Source organism: Pongo pygmaeus, chromosome 1 (assembly GCF_028885625.2).
Source record: "Pongo pygmaeus isolate AG05252 chromosome 1, NHGRI_mPonPyg2-v2.0_pri, whole genome shotgun sequence".
Taxonomy (NCBI): domain Eukaryota; kingdom Metazoa; phylum Chordata; class Mammalia; order Primates; family Hominidae; genus Pongo; species Pongo pygmaeus.
In genome coordinates this window covers 98,172,375-98,192,959 of record NC_072373.2, presented here as the reverse complement: position 1 = coordinate 98,192,959, position 20,585 = coordinate 98,172,375, and the positions used below count along the sequence as shown (strand labels likewise).

Genomic DNA, 20,585 nt, shown 5'->3' with positions numbered 1-20,585 from the left:
CCATGTTGGTGTGCTGCACCAATTAACTCGTCATTTAGCATTAGGTATATCTCCTAATGCTATCCCTCCCCACTACCCCCACCCCACAACAGTTCCCAGTGTGTGATGTTCCCCTTCCTGTGTCCAAGTGTTCTCATTGTTCAGTTCCCACCTATGAGTGAGAACATGTGGTGTTTGGTTTTTTGTCCTTGCGATAGTTTGCTGAGAATGATGGTTTCCAGCTTCATCTATGTCCCTACAAAGGACATGAACTCATAATTTTTTATGGCTGCATAGTATTCCATGGTGTATATGTGCCACATTTTCTTAATCCAGTCTATCGTTGTTGGACATTTGGGTTGGTTCCAAGTCTTTGCTATTGTAAATAGTGCCGCAATAAACATACGTGTGTGTGTGTCTTTATAGCAGCATGATTTATAATCCTTTGGGTATATACCCAGTAATGGGATGGCTGGGTCAAATGGTATTTCTAGCTCTAGATCCCTGAGGAATCGCCACACTGACTTCCACAATGGTTGAACTAGTTTACAGTTCCACCAACAGTGTAAAAGTGTTCCTATTTCTCCACATTCACTCCAGCACCTGTTGTTTCCTGACTTTTTAATGATCGCCATTCTAACTGGTGTGAGGTGGTATCTCATTGTGGTTTTGATTTGCATTTCTCTGATGGCCACTGATGATGAGCATTTTTTCATGTGTTTTTTGGCTGCATAAATGTCTTCTTTTGAGAAGTGTCTGTTCATATCCTTCGCCCACTTTTTGATGGGGTTGTTTGTTTTTTTTCTTATAAATTTGTTTGAGTTCATTGTAGATTCTGGATATTAGCCCTTTGTCAGATGAGTAGGTTGCAAAAATTTTCTCCCATTCTGTAGGTTGCCTGTTCACTCTGATGGTAGTTTCTTTTGCTGTGCAGAAGCTCTTTAGTTTAATTAGATCCCATTTGTCAATTTTGAGAAAGCCAAATTTTTTAGAAGGCCCCTTGGTGAGTTTGAAGTCTATGGCAGAGGGTGTGTTGTGTGGTTCAGCTGATGAATATCATTAGGCACTCATGTGGTGAGACATTTATTTAAAAAACTAGGACATGCTGGACCAGATACGCCAGTGGACTAGCTTGTCAGAACACTCTCCCTTGAGCAGTCCTTGATGGGCATTCTAACATTGTTCTTTGTGTTCTCCTTTTTCTTACAAAATAATTTAAGATTTACAAGTAAGTGTAGATTTACAAGTCAGTGAATGATATAATGAATACCATCTTGCTTAAGAAAACTTTTGGTATTGTTTACTCAATCTCAGTTCCATTTTCTTCCTTCCTTCCAGAGGTACACACTGTTTTGAATTTGCTGTTTATCATTCCCATAAAGATTTTCACGTTTACCAAATATGTATTAACCACAAACAATATATGGTATTGTTATGTATATTGTAAACCTATATAAATGGTATCACACCACGTATACTTGTTTTACAGCCTTTTCACTTGGCATTACACTTTTGGAATTTGTCCATGTTGATATATACATACCTGTAGCTCATGAATTTTAACTGCTATATAGCATTTTAGTGTGTGGGTATATTACAATTTATCCATTCTTCTATTGAACTTTTAGGTTGTTTGTAACATTTTGCTGTTACAGACTCTTGTCTGTGGTTGCCAGATTTCCTCTTAATTAGTTATCAATTCAGACTTCTGCCTCTCAGTATCCTCCCGACACTGGATATTCCAGACTAGTTTTTTTCTGATCCGATGGGTATGAAATGAATTTCATTGTGTTTTAATTATCTATTTCCCTAAGCATTGTTTTAAAAATGTCACTTTGCCATTTGGATTACCTTTGGTGAATTTTCTTTTCATAAGTTTTGCTGTTTCTTTTTAATTTTTAATTTTTATAAATTTTGGTGAATTTTCTAAGTTTTGCTGTTTTTTAAATTTTTAATTTTTATAAGTTATTTATATAATCTGGCTATTAATCATTTGTTGTTTATAGGCATTTCATAAATGTTCTTGGACTCTGTGGTTTGTCCTTTTTACTTTTTGAGAGTGTCTTTGGATTTACAGACATTTGGAATTTAATTATAGTAAAAGTCATGAGTCTTTCCTTGGTGGTTTGTGTATTTCTTGTTTAAAGAATCTGCACTTATTTCAAAGTCATAAAGATATTCTCCTATATTTTCTTTAAAAATTTTTAAAAGTTTGGCTTATCACAGTTAGGTTTTTATTTACTTGGAAGTGATTTTTGTAAATGGCGTGAAATAGAGATAATTTTTTTTCCTATGGAAAATTTATTACCTTGGCACCATTTATTGAAAGAGTTGCCTCTCTCCACTGATAGGCAAAACCACTGCTCTTGTATATCAAGTATGCATGGATCTGTTTCTGGAGTCACATTGCTCTGTATATCTGTTCCTACAACAAGTCTGCACTGTTTTAAATAATGTAACTTTGTAATATATTTTGATATCTGATGAGATGAAACTCCTCCCCTTCTTTATCTTGGTGGCTCACATAATGCCAGCACTTTGGGAGGCCGAGGCAGGCAGATCACCTGAGGTCAGGAGTTCGAGACCAGCCTGGCCAACATGGTGAAACCCTGCCTACTAAAAATACAAACATTAGCTGGATGTGGTGCTGCCTGCCTGTAATCCCAGGAGACTGAGGCAGGAGAATCTCTTGCACCCACGAGACGGAGGTTGCAGTGAGCCGAGATTGTGCCACTGTACTCCAGCCTGGGCAACAGAGTGAGACTGTCTCAAAACAAAAAACAAACAAACAAAAAAAATTCGCGTGTCAAGTTGCACAGAAAGCCTTTAAACAATCAACTTTATTGAGATATAATGTCCATATAACAAAATATGTATGATTATGTGAGTTTTGACAAAAGTATATATCTATGTAACTACCATTATTATCTACATATAGATTTATTCCATCACCCTAGAGTGTTCCTTTGTGACTCTTCCAGCCAGTTCACAAGTTCTACTCCCAGCCCTAGTCAACCACTGATCTACTTTCTATTTTTATAGATTAGGTTTGTTTTTAGTAAGTTTCATATAAATGGAATCATAAATATGTACTCTTTTGTGGATGGCTTCTTTTGATCAACATGTTTTTGAGATTCATCTATGTTACATGTAACAGTAGTTTATTCTTTTTTTCCTTGCTAAATAGAATTCCATTGTATAGCCATACCACAATTTGTTTATCCAGTCATCTGTTCGTGGACATTTGGATTGTTTCAAGTTTGGGGCTATTATTAAAGCTGCTATAAACATTCATGTAAAAATCTTCAATGTAGACATACATTGTAATTTCACTTGGGAGTGGAATTGCTAGGCCGTATAGTAAAGTACACAATCGTGTTGTTTAACAATGGGGGATCTGTTGTGAAAAATGCACCCTTAGGCAAACATCAGAGAGTGTACTTACACAAATCTAGGTGGTATAGCCTACTAAACAACTAGGCTATATGGTATAGACTATTGCTCCTAGGCTACAAACCTGTACAGCATGTTATTGTACTGAGTACTGTAGGCAACTAACACAATGGTAAGTATGCATCTAAATGTATCTAAACATAAAGAAGGTACAGTAAAAATATGGCATAAAAGATAAAAAAGGTACACTTGTATAGGGCACTTACCACGAATAGAGCATGTAGGACTAGAAATTGCTCTAGGTGTGTCAGTCAGTGAATGGTGAGTGAATGGGAAGGCCTCGGACATTACTGTATACTACTGTAGAGTGTATAAACACTATACACTTGAATTACACTAAATTTATAAAAAAATTTCTTTCTCCAATAAAAATTAACCTTAGCTTACTGTAAATTTTTAGCTTTATAGACTTTTACATTTTTAAACTTTTTGACTCTCTTAATAACACTTAGCTTAAAGCATGAACACATTGTATAGCTGAACACAAATATTTTTTTCTTTACATCATTATTCTATAAGCTTTTTTCTGTTTTAAATTTTTTTAAAAAACTTTTTTTCTTAAAAATTAAAACTAAAACTAAAAAGTTTTTGTTAAACTAAGACAAATATCGCCTTCTACCTCCATATGTTGTCTCCCTCTAAGGTCTTCAGGGACAATAACATGTATGGAGCTGACAGCTCCACATTATTGTGTGTGATTTTGGTGTCATATCAAAAAAATCATTGCCAATACCAGTGTGATGGAATTTTGATCATTTTAAAATGAAGTAGTTTGTCTTGTTGAGTTTTAAGAATGCTTTATCTATTCTTCATTGTGAAAAATAGAATATTGGGAAATAGCTATTTGGGTTGGTTTCTAGGATGACCATCTGTATGTAAGAAGTGAAATGAAGCACAGATGAGAAAAATCTTAGTATTTAATCAACATTTATTTATTGTCAATTTTAATGCAATCCAGTTGTTTGAATCCAAAGACTTGAAACAAATATGTTACAGTCAAATTAAGGAACTAGATAGCAGTGACAGATACTCTTCCTTTTCATCTGGGCATGGATGATATTTTTTTTAGGTGGAAAGGTTATTGAACTACAGTAGTAGGTGGAAAGCATTGTATTTCCATGGAATAACTCCTCAATATGTTTCCCAATATTGAGCAGCCTCTTAGAAATAGGGAGCAAGATCTTTCTTGCTGAAAACAAGCTAAAGCCCACATTTGAATGTTTTTTTTCTCCCGAAGTGATAAATCCCTGTTCTTTATGAAATAATGCTCTTGCTCACTGGCTTGGGAAAAGACCCTGATGCTACTTTTTATGCCACTAATTAGCTTACTGATTAAAGATACACCCAAGAAAAGAGACTTGATGGTTTTGAAAAGTAAAGACACTACCCCTGCTGCATCTGTGCTTTCAGAGCCTTCACCTTCTGCCACAAGACCAAAAATTGGGACAAACCAAACATGGGACACACTAAAAATTAGGGTACACTAATTGCTGTAAAACAAAGCTTTGTATCTAGGACTGTTAATACATTTGTAATATTTTGCTTTTAAGAAATGTAAGGTTAGTTTTGGCACCATCTATAATTGAATGATGAGCTCTCAAAAAGACAACTCCAACTAAACCCAAAGCTCTTTAAAAGCTTTTCATTATTCCTCAAAGTTTAACCCTCATTCTAACAAGTTATTCCACTCAGTATTTTCTAACAAAGTAGCATAAATGCCTAACAGTCTTTGGAAGGAACCCCATAAAAAGATATATGCTACAGTTATAGGCTCTAAAGAAAGAGACAGAAATGCATTGATTCACTTTTAGAAAGAATTTCATGATGGATTGCTTGTCTTTCATGATGAATTCATAGATGACTTTCCTATTTCTTAAATTGCTACTTGAGTAAATTGCATTTATATTTATTATTCACTGATAAAAGTAGCACCTCTGCTCTTGGACATATTCATAGGGTGAAGTGCTACTAGGAAAACTGAGAAAGTATGAGCCAGAACTTCCCCCTTAACGGTTACTTCCTCCTTTGCAATAAGAATACCCATCTTGCCCTGAGCTGCTTCCATGCTGACTATAACCAGAGGACTGTCCTGAGCCAGACGCACGTTGGCCGTAGCTGGAAGACTGCCCTGAACCAGACCCGTGTCGGCCGTGGCTAAGAGACTGGCCAGATCCAGCCCAGTGTCGGCCATAGCCGGAAGACTGACTGCAGCCAGAGCCATGGTGGCCATAGCTGGGAGACTGGCCTGCACTAGATCCCTCCTGGTCAAAGGTTGATGACTGTCCTGATGTAGAACCATGCTGTCCATGGCTACAGAAGTGCCCTGAGCCACTACCATGCTGACTGTAAGCAGAGGAATGGCCTGAGCCAGACTCATGTTGACCAAAGACAGAAGAGTGACCCGAGCCAGACTCATAAGGGCCACGGCTGGAAGAACGACGAGAGCCAGACCCATGTTGGCTGTAGCGGGAAGAGTGCCCGGAACCGGACCCATGTCGGCCACGACTGGGAGACTGCCCAGATCCAGAGCCCTGTCGGCCATAGCCAGAAGACTGAGTTGAGCCAGAGCCATGCTGACCGTGGCTGGAAGACTGACCTGAGCTAGCTCCATGTTGGCCACAGCTCAATGACTCTCCTGATGTAGAACCATGTTGCCCATGGGTAGAGGAATGACCTGAGCTAGATCCGTGTTGACCGTAGCCAGAGGACTGTCCTGAGCGAGACTCTTGTTGACCTAAGCCAGAAGAGTGACCTGAGCCAGACTCATATGGGCCACGGCTGGAAGACCGCCCTGAGCCGGACCCATGTGGGCCGTAGCTGGAAGACTGCCTGGAACCAGACCCATGTTGGCCACGGCTGGGGCTAGGAGACTGGCCAGATCCAGACCCTTGTCGGCCGTGTCCCGAAGACTGACGGGAGCCAGACCCATGCTGACCATAGCTGGAAGACGAACCTGAGCTAGTTCCATGTCGTTCGGTCCTAGATGATTGTCCTGACCTAGAGCCATGTTGTCCGTAGCCAGAGGAGTGACCTGAGCTAGATCCATGCTGACTGTAACCAGAGGACTGCCCTGAGCTAGACTCGTGGTGACCAAAGCCAGAAGACTGGCCTGAGCCAAACCCATGTGGGCCACTGCTGGAAGACTGACTGGAGCCAGACCCATGTCGGCCATAGCTGGGAGACTGCCCTGACCCAGACACGTGCTGGCCACGGCCTGGAGACTGGCCAGATCCAGAGCCATGTCGGCCATGGCCCGAAGACTGACGGGAGGCAGACTCATGCTGACCATAGCTGGAAGATTGACCTGAGCTAGAGCGATGTTGGCCGGAGCTTGATGACTGCCCTGACGTAGATCCATGTCGTCCGTGGCTAGAGGAGTGACCTGAGCCAGAACCATGCTGACTATAGCCAGAGGACTGTCCTGAGCCAGACTCGTGTTGCCCCAAGGCAGAAGACTGGCCTAAGCCAGACTCATAATGGCCATGGCTGGAAGAACAACTTGAGCCAGACCCGTGTTGGCCGTGGCTGGAGGAGTGCCCCGAACCGGACCCATGTGGGCCGGGGCTAGGAGACTGGCCAGATCCAGACCCTTGTTGGCTGTGTCCCGAAGACTGACGGGAGCCAGACCCATGCTGACCATAGCTAGAAGATGAACCTGAGCTAGATCGGTGTCGTTCGCCCGTTGATGACTGTCCTGACCTAGAGCTGTGTTGTCCGTAGCCGGAGGAGTGACCTGAGCCAGATCCATGCTGAGTGTAACCAGAGGACTGCCCTGAGCTAGACTCGTGTTGACCAAAGCCAGAAGACTGGCCGGAGCCAGACCCATGTGGGCCATTGCTGGAAGACCGACCGGAGCCAGACCCATGTTGGCCGTAGCTGGAAGAGTGTCCAGAACCGGACCCATGTCGGCCGCGACTAGGAGTCTGGCCAGATCCAGAGCCCTGTTGGCCATAACCAGAAGACTGAGTTGAGCCAGAGCCATGCTGACCGTGGCTGGAAGACTGACCTGAGCTAGCTCCATGTTGGCCACAGCTTGATGACTGTCCTGATGTAGAACCATGTTGCCCATGGGTAGAGGAATGACCCGAGCTAGATCCGTGTTGACCATAGCCAGAGGACTGTCCTGAGCGAGACTCTTGTTGACCTAAGCCAGAAGAGTGACCTGAACCAGACTCATATGGGCCACGGCTGGAAGACTGCCCTGAGCCGGACCCATGTGGGCCGTAGCTGGAAGACTGCCTGGAACCAGACCCATGTTGGCCACGGCTGGGGCTAGGAGACTGGCCAGATCCAGACCCTTGTCGGCCGCGTCCTGAAGACTGACGGGAGCCAGACCCATGCTGACCATAGCTGGAAGACGAACCTGAGCTAGTTCCATGTCGTTCGGTCCTAGATGACTGTCCTGACGTAGAGCCATGTTGTCCGTAGCCAGAGGAGTGACCTGAGCTAGATCCATGCTGACTGTAACCAGAGGACTGCCCTGAGCTAGACTCGTGGTGACCAAAGCCAGAAGACTGGCCTGAGCCAGACCCATGTGGGCCACTGCTGGAAGACCGACCGGAGCCAGACCCATGTCGGCCATAGCTGGGAGACTGCCCTGACCCAGACCCATGCTGGCTGCAGCCTGGAGACTGGCCAGATCCAGAGCCGTGTCGGCCATGGCCCGAAGAATGATGGGAGGCAGGCCCATGCTGGCCATAGCTGGAAGATTGACCTGAGTTAGAGCCATATTGGCTGGAGCTAGATGACTGCCCTGACAAAGATCCATGTCGTCCCTGGCTAGAGGAGTGACCTGAGCCAGAACCATGCTGACTATAGCCAGAGGACTGTCCTGAGCCAGACTCGTGTTGCCCCAAGGCAGAAGCCTGGCCTAAGCCAGACTCATAATGGCCACGGCTGGAAGAACAACTTGAGCCAGACCCGTTTTGGCCATGGCTGGAGGAGTGCCCCGAACCGGACCCATGTGGGCCGGGGCTAGGAGACTGGCCAGATCCAGACCCTTGTTGGCTGTGTCCCGAAGACTGACGGGAGCCAGACCCATGCTGACCATAGCTAGAAGATGAACCTGAGCTAGATCGGTGTCGTTCGCCCGTTGATGACTGTCCTGACCTAGAGCTGTGTTGTCCGTAGCCAGAGGAGTGACCTGAGCCAGATCCATGCTGACTGTAACCAGAGGACTGCCCTGAGCTAGACTCGTGTTGACCAAAGCCAGAAGACTGGCCGGAGCCAGACCCATGTGGGCCATTGCTGGAAGACCGACCGGAGCCAGACCCATGTTGGCCGTAGCTGGAAGAGTGTCCGGAACCGGACCCATGTCGGCCGCGACTAGGAGTCTGGCCAGATCCAGAGCCCTGTCGGCCATAGCCAGAAGACTGAGTTGAGCCAGAGCCATGCTGACCGTGGCTGGAAGACTGACCTGAGCTAGCTCCATGTTGGCCACAGCTCGATGACTGTCCTGATGTAGAACCATGTTGCCCATGGGTAGAGGAATGACCCGAGCTAGATCCGTGTTGACCGTAGCCAGAGGACTGTCCTGAGCGAGACTCTTGTTGACCTAAGCCAGAAGAGTGACCTGAACCAGACTCATATGGGCCACGGCTGGAAGACTGCCCTGAGCCGGACCCATGTGGGCCGTAGCTGGAAGACTGCCTGGAACCAGACCCATGTTGGCCACGGCTGGGGCTAGGAGACTGGCCAGATCCAGACCCTTGTCGGCCGCGTCCTGAAGACTGACGGGAGTCAGACCCATGCTGACCATAGCTGGAAGACGAACCTGAGCTAGTTCCCTGTCGTTCGGTCCTAGATGACTGTCCTGACCTAGAGCTATGTTGTCCGTAGCCAGAGGAGTGACCTGAGCTAGATCCATGCTGACTGTAACCAGAGGACTGCCCTGAGCTAGACTCGTGGTGACCAAAGCCAGAAGACTGGCCTGAGCCAGACCCATGTGGGCCACTGCTGGAAGACCGACCGGAGCCAGACCCATGTCGGCCATAGCTGGGAGACTGCCCTGACCCAGACCCATGCTGGCTGCAGCCTGGAGATTGGCCAGATCCAGAGCCGTGTCGGCCATGGCCCGAAGAATGACGGGAGGCAGGCCCATGCTGGCCATAGCTGGAAGATTGACCTGAGTTAGAGCCATATTGGCTGGAGCTAGATGACTGCCCTGACAAAGATCCATGTCGTCCCTGGCTAGAGGAGTGACCTGAGCCAGAAGCATGCTGATTATAGCCAGAGGACTGTCCTGAGCCAGACTCGTGTTGCCCAAAGCCAGAAGCCTGGCCTGAGCCAGACTCATAATGACCACGGCTGGAAGAACAACTTGAGCCAGACCCGTGTTGGCCGTGACTGGAGGAGTGCCCCGAACCGGACCCATGTCGGCCGTGGCTAGGAGACTGGCCAGATCCAGACCCTCGTCGGCCGTGGCCCGAAGACTGATGGGAGGCAGACCCGTGCTGACCATAGCTGGAAGACGAACCGGAGCTAGATCGGTGTCGTTCGCCCCTAGATGACTGTCCTGACCAAGAGCCGTGTTGTCCGTAGCCAGAGGAGTGACCTGAGCCAGATCCATGCTGACTGTAACCAGAGGACTGCCCTGAGCTAGACTCGTGTTGACCAAAGCCAGAAGACTGGCCTGAGCCAGACCCATGTGGGCCATTGCTGGAAGACCGACCGGAGCCAGACCCATGTTGGCCGTAGCTGGAAGAGTGTCTGGAACCGGACCCATGTCGGCCGTGACTAGGAGTCTGGCCAGATCCAGAGCCCTGTCGGCCATAGCCGGAAGACTGAGTTGAGCCAGAGCCATGCTGACCGTGGCTGGAAGACTGACCTGAGCTAGCTCCATGTTGGCCACAGCTCGATGACTGTCCTGATGTAGAACCATGTTGCCCATGGGTAGAGGAATGACCCGAGCTAGATCCGTGTTGACCGTAGCCAGAGGACTGTCCTGAGCGAGACTCTTGTTGACCTAAGCCAGAAGAGTGACCTGAGCCAGACTCATATGGGCCGCGGCTGGAAGACCGCCCTGAGCCGGACCCATGTGGGCTGTAGCTGGAAGATTGCCTGGAACCAGACCCATGTTGGCCACGGCTGGGGCTAGGAGACTGGCCAGATCCAGACCCTTGTCGGCCGTGTCCCGAAGACTGACGGGAGCCAGACCCATGCTGACCATAGCTGGAAGACGAACCTGAGCTAGTTCCGTGTCGTTCGGTCCTAGATGACTGTCGTGACGTAGAGCCATGTTGTCCGTAGCCAGAGGAGTGACCTGAGCTAGATCCATGCTGACTGTAACCAGAGGACTGCGCTGAGCTAGACTCGTGGTGACCAAAGCCAGAAGACTGGCCTGAGCCAGACCCATGTGGGCCACTGCTGGAAGACCGACCGGAGCCAGACCCATGTCGGCCATAGCTGGGAGACTGCCCTGACCCAGACCCATGCTGGCTGCAGCCTGGAGACTGGCCAGATCCAGAGCCGTGTCGGCCATGGCCCGAAGAATGACGGGAGGCAGGCCCATGCTGGCCATAGCTGGAAGATTGACCTGAGTTAGAGCCATATTGGCTGGAGCTAGATGACTGCCCTGACAAAGATCCATGTCGTCCCTGGCTAGAGGAGTGACCTGAGCCAGAAGCATGCTGATTATAGCCAGAGGACTGTCCTGAGCCAGACTCGTGTTGCCCAAAGCCAGAAGCCTGGCCTGAGCCAGACTCATAATGACCACGGCTGGAAGAACAACTTGAGCCAGACCCGTGTTGGCCGTGAGTGGAGGAGTGCCCCGAACCGGACCCATGTCGGCCATGGCTAGGAGACTGGCCAGATCCAGACCCTCGTCGGCCGTGGCCCGAAGACTGATGGGAGGCAGACCCGTGCTGACCATAGCTGGAAGATAAACCGGAGCTAGATCGGTGTCGTTCGCCCCTAGATGACTGTCCTGACCAAGAGCCGTGTTGTCCGTAGCCGGAGGAGTGACCTGAGCCAGATCCATGCTGACTGTAACCAGAGGACTGCCCTGAGCTAGACTCGTGTTGACCAAAGCCAGAAGACTGGCCGGAGCCAGACCCATGTGGGCCATTGCTGGAAGACCGACCGGAGCCAGACCCATGTTGGCTGTAGCTGGAAGAGTGTCCGGAACCGGACCCATGTCGGCTGCGACTAGGAGTCTGGCCAGATCCAGAGCCCTGTCGGCCATAGCCAGAAGACTGAGTTGAGCCAGAGCCATGCTGACCGTGGCTGGAAGACTGACCTGAGCTAGCTCCATGTTGGCCACAGCTCGATGACTGTCCTGATGTAGAACCATGTTGCCCATGGGTAGAGGAATGACCCGAGCTAGATCCGTGTTGACCGTAGCCAGAGGACTGTCCTGAGCGAGACTCTTGTTGACCTAAGCCAGAAGAGTGACCTGAGCCAGACTCATATGGGCCACGGCTGGAAGACCGCCCTGAGCCGGACCCATGTGGGCCGTAGCTGGAAGACTGCCTGGAACCAGACCCATGTTGGCCACGGCTGGGGCTAGGAGACTGGCCAGATCCAGACCCTTGTCGGCCGTGTCCCGAAGACTGACGGGAGCCAGACCCATGCTGACCATAGCTGGAAGACGAACCTGAGCTAGTTCCCTGTCGTTCGGTCCTAGATGACTGTCGTGACGTAGAGCCATGTTGTCCGTAGCCAGAGGAGTGACCTGAGCTAGATCCATTCTGACTGTAACCAGAGGACTGCCCTGAGCTAGACTCGTGGTGACCAAAGCCAGAAGACTGGCCTGAGCCAGACCCATGTGGGCCACTGCTGGAAGACCGACCGGAGCCAGACCCATGTCGGCCATAGCTGGGAGACTGCCCTGACCCAGACCCATGCTGGCTGCAGCCTGGAGACTGGCCAGATCCAGAGCCGTGTCGGCCATGGCCCGAAGAATGACGGGAGGCAGGCCCATGCTGGCCATAGCTGGAAGATTGACCTGAGTTAGAGCCATATTGGCTGGAGCTAGATGACTGCCCTGACAAAGATCCATGTCGTCCCTGGCTAGAGGAGTGACCTGAGCCAGAAGCATGCTGATTATAGCCAGAGGACTGTCCTGAGCCAGACTCGTGTTGCCCAAAGCCAGAAGCCTGGCCTGAGCCAGACTCATAGTGACCACGGCTGGAAGAACAACTTGAGCCAGACCCGTGTTGGCCGTGACTGGAGGAGTGCCCCGAACCGGACCCATGTCGGCCGTGGCTAGGAGACTGGCCAGATCCAGACCCTCGTCGGCCGTGGCCCAAAGACTGATGGGAGCCAGACCCGTGCTGACCATAGCTGGAAGACGAACCTGAGCTAGATCGGTGTCGTTCGCCCCTAGATGACTGTTCTGACCAAGAGCCGTGTTGTCCGTAGCCGGAGGAGTGACCTGAGCCAGATCCATGCTGAGTGTAACCAGAGGACTGCCCTGAGCTAGACTCGTGTTGACCAAAGCCAGAAGACTGGCCGGAGCCAGACCCATGTGGGCCATTGCTGGAAGAGTGACCGGAGTGAGACCCATGTTGGCTGTAGCTGGAAGAGTGTCCGGAACCGGACCCATGTCGGCTGCGACTAGGAGTCTGGCCAGATCCAGAGCCCTGTCGGCCATAGCCAGAAGACTGAGTTGAGCCAGAGCCATGCTGACCGTGGCTGGAAGACTGACCTGAGCTAGCTCCATGTTGGCCACAGCTCGATGACTGTCCTGATGTAGAACCATGTTGCCCATGGGTAGAGGAATGACCCGAGCTAGATCCGTGTTGACCGTAGCCAGAGGACTGTCCTGAGCGAGACTCTTGTTGACCTAAGCCAGAAGAGTAACCTGAGCCAGACTCATATGGGCCACGGCTGGAAGACTGCCCTGAGCCAGACCCATGTGGGCCGTAGCTGGAAGACTGCCTGGAACCAGACCCATGTTGGCCACGGCTAGGGCTAGGAGACTGGCCAGATCCAGACCCTTGTCGGCCGTGTCCCGAAGACTGACGGGAGCCAGACCCATGCTGACCATAGCTGGAAGACGAACCTGAGCTAGTTCCATGTCGTTCGGTCCTAGATGACTGTCCTGACCTAGAGCCATGTTGTCCGTAGCCAGAGGAGTGACCTGAGCTAGATCCATGCTGACTGTAACCAGAGGACTGCGCTGAGCTAGACTCGTGGTGACCAAAGCCAGAAGACTCGCCTGAGCCAGACCCATGTGGGCCACTGCTGGAAGACCGACCGGAGCCAGACCCATGTCGGCCATAGCTGGGAGACTGCCCTGACCCAGACACATGCTGGCCACGGCCTGGAGACTGGCCAGATCCAGAGCCGTGTCGGCTGTGGCGCGAAGACTGACGGGAGGCAGACTCATGCTGACCATAGCTGGAAGATTGACCTGAGCTAGAGTGATGTTGGCTGGAGCTTGATGACTGCCCTGACGTAGATCCATGTCGTCCGTGTCTAGAGGAGTGACGTGAGCCAGAACCATGCTGACTATAGCCAGAGGACTGTCCTGAGCCAGACTCGTGTTGCCCCAAGGCAGAAGACTGGCCTAAGCCAGACTCATAATGGTCACGGCTGGAAGAACAACTTGAGCCAGACCTGTGTTGGCCGTGGCTGGAGGAGTGCCCCGAACCGGACCCATGTGGGCCGGGGCTAGGAGACTGGCCAGATCCAGACCCTTGTTGGCTGTGTCCCGAAGACTGACGGGAGCCAGACCCATGCTGACCATAGCTAGAAGATGAACCTGAGCTAGATCGGTGTCGTTCGCCCGTTGATGACTGTCCTGACCTAGAGCTGTGTTGTCCGTAGCCGGAGGAGTGACCTGAGCCAGATCCATGCTGAGTGTAACCAGAGGACTGCCCTGAGCTAGACTCGTGTTGACCAAAGCCAGAAGACTGGCCGGAGCCAGACCCATGTGGGCCATTGCTGGAAGACCGACCGGAGCCAGACCCATGTTGGCCGTAGCTGGAAGAGTGTCCGGAACCGGACCCATGTCGGCCGCGACTAGGAGTCTGGCCAGATCCAGAGCCCTGTCGGCCATAGCCAGAAGACTGAGTTGAGCCAGAGCCATGCTGACCATGGCTGGAAGACTGACCTGAGCTAGCTCCATGTTGGCCACAGCTCGATGACTGTCCTGCTGTAGAACCATGTTGCCCATGGGTAGAGGAATGACCCGAGCTAGATCCGTGTTGACCGTAGCCAGAGGACTGTCCTGAGCGAGACTCTTGTTGACCTAAGCCAGAAGAGTGACCTGAACCAGACTCATATGGGCCACGGCTGGAAGACTGCCCTGAGCCAGACCCATGTGGGCCGTAGCTGGAAGACTGCCTGGAACCAGACCCATGTTGGCCACGGCTAGGGCTAGGAGACTGGCCAGATCCAGACCCGTGTGTGCCGTGTCCCGAATACTGATGGGAGCCAGACCCATGCTGACCATAGCTGGAAGGTGAACCTGAGCTAGATCGGTGTCGTTCGCCCCTAGATGACTGTGCTGACCTAGAGCCATGTTGTTTGTAGCCGGAGGAGTGACCTGAGCCAGATCCATGCTGACTGTAACCCCAGGACTGCCCTGAGCTAGACTCGTGGTGACCAAAGCCAGAAGACTGGCCTGAGCCAGACCCACGTGGGCCACTGCTGGAAGACCGACTGGAGCCAGACCCATGTCGGCCATAGCTGGGAGACTGCCCTGACCCAGACCCATGGTGGCCACTGCCTGGAGACTGGCCAGATCCAGAGCCTTGTCGGCCGCGGCCCGAAGAGTGATGGGAAGCAGACTCATGCTGACCATAGGTGGAAGATTGACCTGAGCTAGAGCCATGTTGGCTGGAGCTTGATGACTGTCCTGATAAAGATCCATGTCGTCCCTGGCTAGAGGAGTGACCTGAGCCAGAAGCATGCTGACTATAGCCAGAGGACTGTCCTGAGCCAGACTGGTGTTGTCCAAAGCCAGAAGCCTGGCCTAAGCCAGACTCATAATGGCCACGGCGGGAAGAACAACTTGAACCAGACCCGTGCTGGCCATGACTGGAAGAGTGCCCCGAACCGGACCCATGTCGGCCGCGGCTAGGAGACTGGCCAGATCCAGACCCTCGTCGGCCATGGCCCGAAGACTGATGGGAGCCAGACCCATGCTGACCATAGCTGGAAGACGAACCTGAGCTAGATCGGTGTCGTTCGCCCCTAGATGACTGTCCTGACCAAGAGCCGTGTTGTCCGTAGCCGGAGGAGTGACCTGAGCCAGATCCATGCTGACTGTAACCAGAGGACTGCCCTGAGCTAGACTCGTGTTGACTAAAGCCAGAAGACTGGCCTGAGCCAGACCCATGTGGGCCATTGCTGGAAGACCGACCGGAGCGAGACCCATGTTGGCCGTAGCTGGAAGAGTGTCTGGAACCGGACCCATGTCGGCCGTGACTAGGAGTCTGGCTAGATCCAGAGCCCTGTCGGCCATAGGCAGAAGACTGAGTTGAGCCAGAGCCATGCTGACCGTGGCTGGAAGACTGACCTGAGCTAGCTCCATGTTGGCCACAGCCTGATGACTGTCCTGATGTAGAACCATGTTGTCCATTGGTAGAAGAATGACCCGAGCTAGATCCGTGTTGACCATAGCCAGAGGACTGTCCTGAGCGAGACTCTTGTTGACCTAAGCCAGAAGAGTGACCTGAACCAGACTCATATGGGCCACGGCTGGAAGACTGCCCTGAGCCAGACCCATGTGGGCCGTAGCTGGAATACTGCCTGGAACCAGACCCATGTCGGCCACGGCTAGGGCTAGGAGACTGGCCAGGTCCAGACCCGTGTGGGCCGTGTCCCGAATACTGACGGGAGCCAGACTGATGCTGACCATAGCTGGAAGACGAACCTGAGCTAGATTGGTGTCGTTCGCCCCTAGATGACTGTCCTGACCTAGAGCCATGTTGTCCGTAGCTGGAGGAGTGTCCTGAGCCAGATCCATGCTGACTGTAACCCCAGGACTGCCCTGAGCTAGACTCGTGGTGACCAAAGCCAGAAGACTGGCCTGAGCCAGACCCACGTGGGCCACTGCTGGAAGACCGACTGGAGCCAGACCCATGTCGGCCATAGCTGGGATACTGCCCTGACCCAGACCCATGCTGGGCATGGCCTGGAGAGTGGCCAGATCCAGAGCCGTGTCGGCCGCAGCCCGAAGAGTGACGGGAGGCAGACTCATGGTGACCATTGCTGGAAGATTGACCTGAGCTAGAGCCATGTTGGCCGGAGCTTGACTGCCCTGACATAGATCCATGTCGTCCCTGGCTAGAGGAGTGACCTGAGCCAGAAGCATGCTGACTATAGCCAGAGGACTGTCCGGAGCCAGACTCTTGTTGTCCAAAACCAGAAGCCTGGCCTGAGCCAGACTCATAATGGCCATGGCTGGATGAGCAACTTGAGCCAGACCCGTGTTGGCTGTGGCTGGAGGAGTGCCCCGAACCGTACCCATGTTGGCCGTAGCTAGGAGTCTGGCCAGATCCTGACTCTTGTCGGCCATGGCCAGAAGACTGACGGGAGCCAGACCCATGCTGACCATAGCTAGAATATGAACCTGAGCTAGATCGGTGTCGTTCACCCCTAGATGACTGTCCCGACCTAGAGCCGTGTTGTCCATAGCCGGAGGAGTGACCTGAGTCAGATCCATGCTGACTGTAACCAGAGGACTGCCCTGAGCTAGACTCGTGTTGACCAAAGCCAGAAGACTGGCCTGAGCCAGAGCCATGTGGGTCACTGCTGGAAGACCAACCGGAGCCAGACCCATGTTGGCCGTAGCTGGGTGACTGCTCTGACCCAGACCCATGTTGGCTGCGGCCCGAATACTGACGGGAGTCGGAGTTTTGCTCACCATAGCTGGTAGACTGACCTGAGCAGGAGTTATGTTGGCCAGAAAAGTCTCTTTGAAAACTCAATCTTCTGGATATAGATTCAGTCCCATGTTTAATCCTTGCTCTGACGTTGTTGGAATAGGAATCATTCTCTCCTGCACTCCAACTTGAATGACTAAAAGAGGATTCTTGCCGTTTGTCCTCCTCTTTTTCAGTTTCTTCTTGTTCCTCTTGGTGCTGGTTAATGTCATCTCTGAGCTTTGACCCTGAAGTTTGGCAGTAATCTTTGCGAATGATTTTATTACCAGCCTGAACCAGCTTGAATATCATCAGGAGATATTCAGTAAAATCCACTTTCTTGTTTTGGTCTTGATCCAGACTTTGCAAGATGATATCCACAGTATCTGGATCGTTTGGATTCTGTATAAGGGAAAGGTAAAAAGATTAGCTCTGTTAGTATGGACAATACATCTGGCTAACGAACTGAAGGAAAGATGTGAAAATGTCAATGTTTGGGTTATTTATATGGAACTCATTCACACAGTCCTTTAGGCTTCATTTCTGTATCCTGAGCAGAAAGAGAAAAAGGAATATGGAATGAATAATGTGGAGGGAAACAGCTAGAATAGGATGCAACTGGAAGATGAAAGGAAACAAGAGGGCTGATTTTTTTTGGTAAAGAATGGGTCAAATGTGAATGATTAGCTAATTTGTAAGTAATACGTTTTTATACCTACATTAATTATATCAACTTTATTTATCCAATTAAATTAACTAGCTACTTAATTTACTCACTGAACAAAGATTTGTTATTTTACTAGTTGCCTACCATTATGTCATATGAGAATATAAAGCAGCGAACAAATTTGCTTCCTGAAAAAAATGGAATTTAAAGTTTAGTTGGTCAGATATACAAACTGAAAATTATAATTTATTGTGATAAGGTTTCTACAAGAGTACATCAGAGAGGAACCATTGAGGGTCCTAGAAAGTTTAATGAGAGGGAATGATGCCTTTTGAAGGATGGATTAGAATTAGCCAAATGAAGGAGTAGGAAGAGAAAGAGAAGGGGAAAATATTGTTCTAGGCAGAGGGAATTATATGAACAAAGGGCTAGAGGTGAGAGAAGTTATGGAGCATTCAAGGAACTGAAGGAAATTCAGGATTGCTAGATTTAGAGTTTGAAGAGTCAAGAAATGTGGATAGAGAGACCAATAGAGAGTAGATTATGACTTTTAAGTTATGTTAAGGAACTTTGTACTTCATTTTAAGAGCAATTGGGAGCTATTGAAGGATTTTTAGCTGAGGAGTGAAATGATTATATTTGCATCTAATGCTGAGAGTAGAAGTAGTAGGTGGCCTGAACCAGAGGACTAATAATAGTGATGAAGAGAAATGGGTTGTTTTGAGAGATTATTGATGAGTTAGATGGAGGTTAGAAGGTAGTGGTGTCTGCTGAGAGAGAGAAAATAAAAAATGACACCAGGTTTTTGCTTTGGGCAAAAAGATGAAGGAAAAAGGTTGTGGAGAAGATTATGAGATTCATAGCTGACACACTGAATATCTGACATCTGATATCTGAATATCATATCTGAAATCCACAGAAATCCAAATTTAAGGAATTGAAACTCAGGAGTCTGATATAAGCTCCCAAATATCTAAGCTATCAAATCTAGACCTGACAGTTTTAAGGTGGTGGACACACTCTTTTGTGATTCAGGAGTAAATGCTAATTTCCTGAACTCAGAAATCTACTTCACAGTTTTTCTGAGGACTGTCTGGGTTTGTAGGAATTAGTCACCTAGATAGGACATTATTTAACCTGTGGGTTTTGTTTGTTGTTTAGTAGGGTCACTTCTGTTAGTTATGCTATGGAAACCATCACGGATCAGCTTTTGACCTTATCTCAAACTTTTACCAAACCCTGTTCTCTCTCACCAAGTAGGGAGAATCCTCTAGGATGTTTGACATATGTGACAAGAAGGTGGAAAGGGATAAAGAAGTAAATTCCTGCATAACTCCATCCTGGCATGGAGTTCTTACCTTCAGAATTTGATGAAACTCATTTTCCAGAAGTTCTTTCAGCTCTGCCTTGTTCAACATATCATACTCCCCATGCTGGGTGGCATATTGGTAGAAAACATCGATGACAGTGATGACGCCTTGTAGGAGTTTAGGCATTTTTTTTTTTTGCAAGTTTGAGTAACCTAAAGGGAGGAAAAAGAGAGACCAACCCCTTACTATTCTTATTTCTTGTTTAAACACATAAATAGTTCCAATTATTTATAATAATTGTTCAGAATTAGTCAGGCATGATTAAATTCATTCTGTTGTAATCAAGAACCAGTTCAGAGTTGAATGACTTGTTCAAGCCATGTAGCAATTGAGTGATGAAATTAGGAACATAATCCATAGGTCTTATTTCCATTCCTGAATGAATGTAGGAAAAATGACTTTCTGTTTTTGGCTTCCTGCCATTACCAGGGATAATATTAGCTTTGTTCTGGAGCTGTAGAAGTCCTGAGTGTTCCACTTCATCTGCTTCCTCTTTCTCTCTAGGTTCCAAGCATACTGTGGGCACAGGTCCATCATCTACATGACATGCCTTACTCCAACTAAGGAGCATCAATGGCTGAACTGAACTCTCAAGACTTCTAGGTCAGAGAAAGCAGACAATGTGAGCAAAGCCAACAAGCCTAGGTGATATGAAGCTAAGGGTAACTGCTATTAGATCCAGCTTCTGTTCTCATTCTCCAAGTGGGAAGTGACCCTCAGACCTTATTACACAATAGAGAGGAAAAGCTCAGTTGTAAAGAGGGCAACCTGCCTGTGGATAATTAGAACCCCATGATATCCATGTCATGAGGGAAGCAACCTCAAAGAAAGGAGATAATATACATAGTCCTAGTCTTTGTTTCATTTTTCTTTTCAGTAAACTTAAACTTATACCAAAGTTCCCCAGAGTATACTAAAAAGAAGCCTTGTATCTAGTGCCTCTTTGCCTTAGAGCACATCCTGGAATTTCATAATTTATAGCCCTAAGTACCCTTGCGCGGAGTTGAACTGCTCACTTACCTAGCTCACCAGAGGAACAAGTAGGATAGAGACAGAAGCAGCTTGCAGGGTGCTGTGAGTTGGGCAGAGTAGCCTTTTTATAGAGGGAATAATGGTCCATCTTAGGGAGGAGTTGCTAATTTTGAGATGTCCTAATTTACTCCTAAACAAGCCCATCTCCACCTCTATCTCCACCTCCCAGGTGTTTACCTTCTTTCTCACTTCCTTACATGTTCACCTAAGATTGCATTAGCAGTTCCCAAATCTGGGCTACTCTCAGCCCCACCTGCCAAAGTGTCAGGA

The 20,585-nt window shown here is 49.1% G+C and overlaps 1 protein-coding gene across 1 annotated transcript; it reads right to left on the bottom strand.

Moving 5' to 3' along the window:
• Window positions 1-5,438: 5,438 nt before the first annotated feature.
• Window positions 5,439-19,409, bottom strand: HRNR (hornerin). Its single transcript, XM_054479425.1, has 10 exons — window positions 19,272-19,409; window positions 12,973-17,648; window positions 11,318-12,279; window positions 9,752-10,615; window positions 8,576-9,043; window positions 7,333-7,873; window positions 6,932-6,957; window positions 6,304-6,619; window position 6,157; window positions 5,439-5,945 (listed from the first exon to the last, which is right to left on the bottom strand). The coding sequence occupies exons 1-10, from the start codon at window positions 19,407-19,409 to the stop codon at window positions 5,439-5,441; spliced, it is 8,499 nt and encodes a 2,832-aa protein (XP_054335400.1).
• Window positions 19,410-20,585: the final 1,176 nt, after the last annotated feature.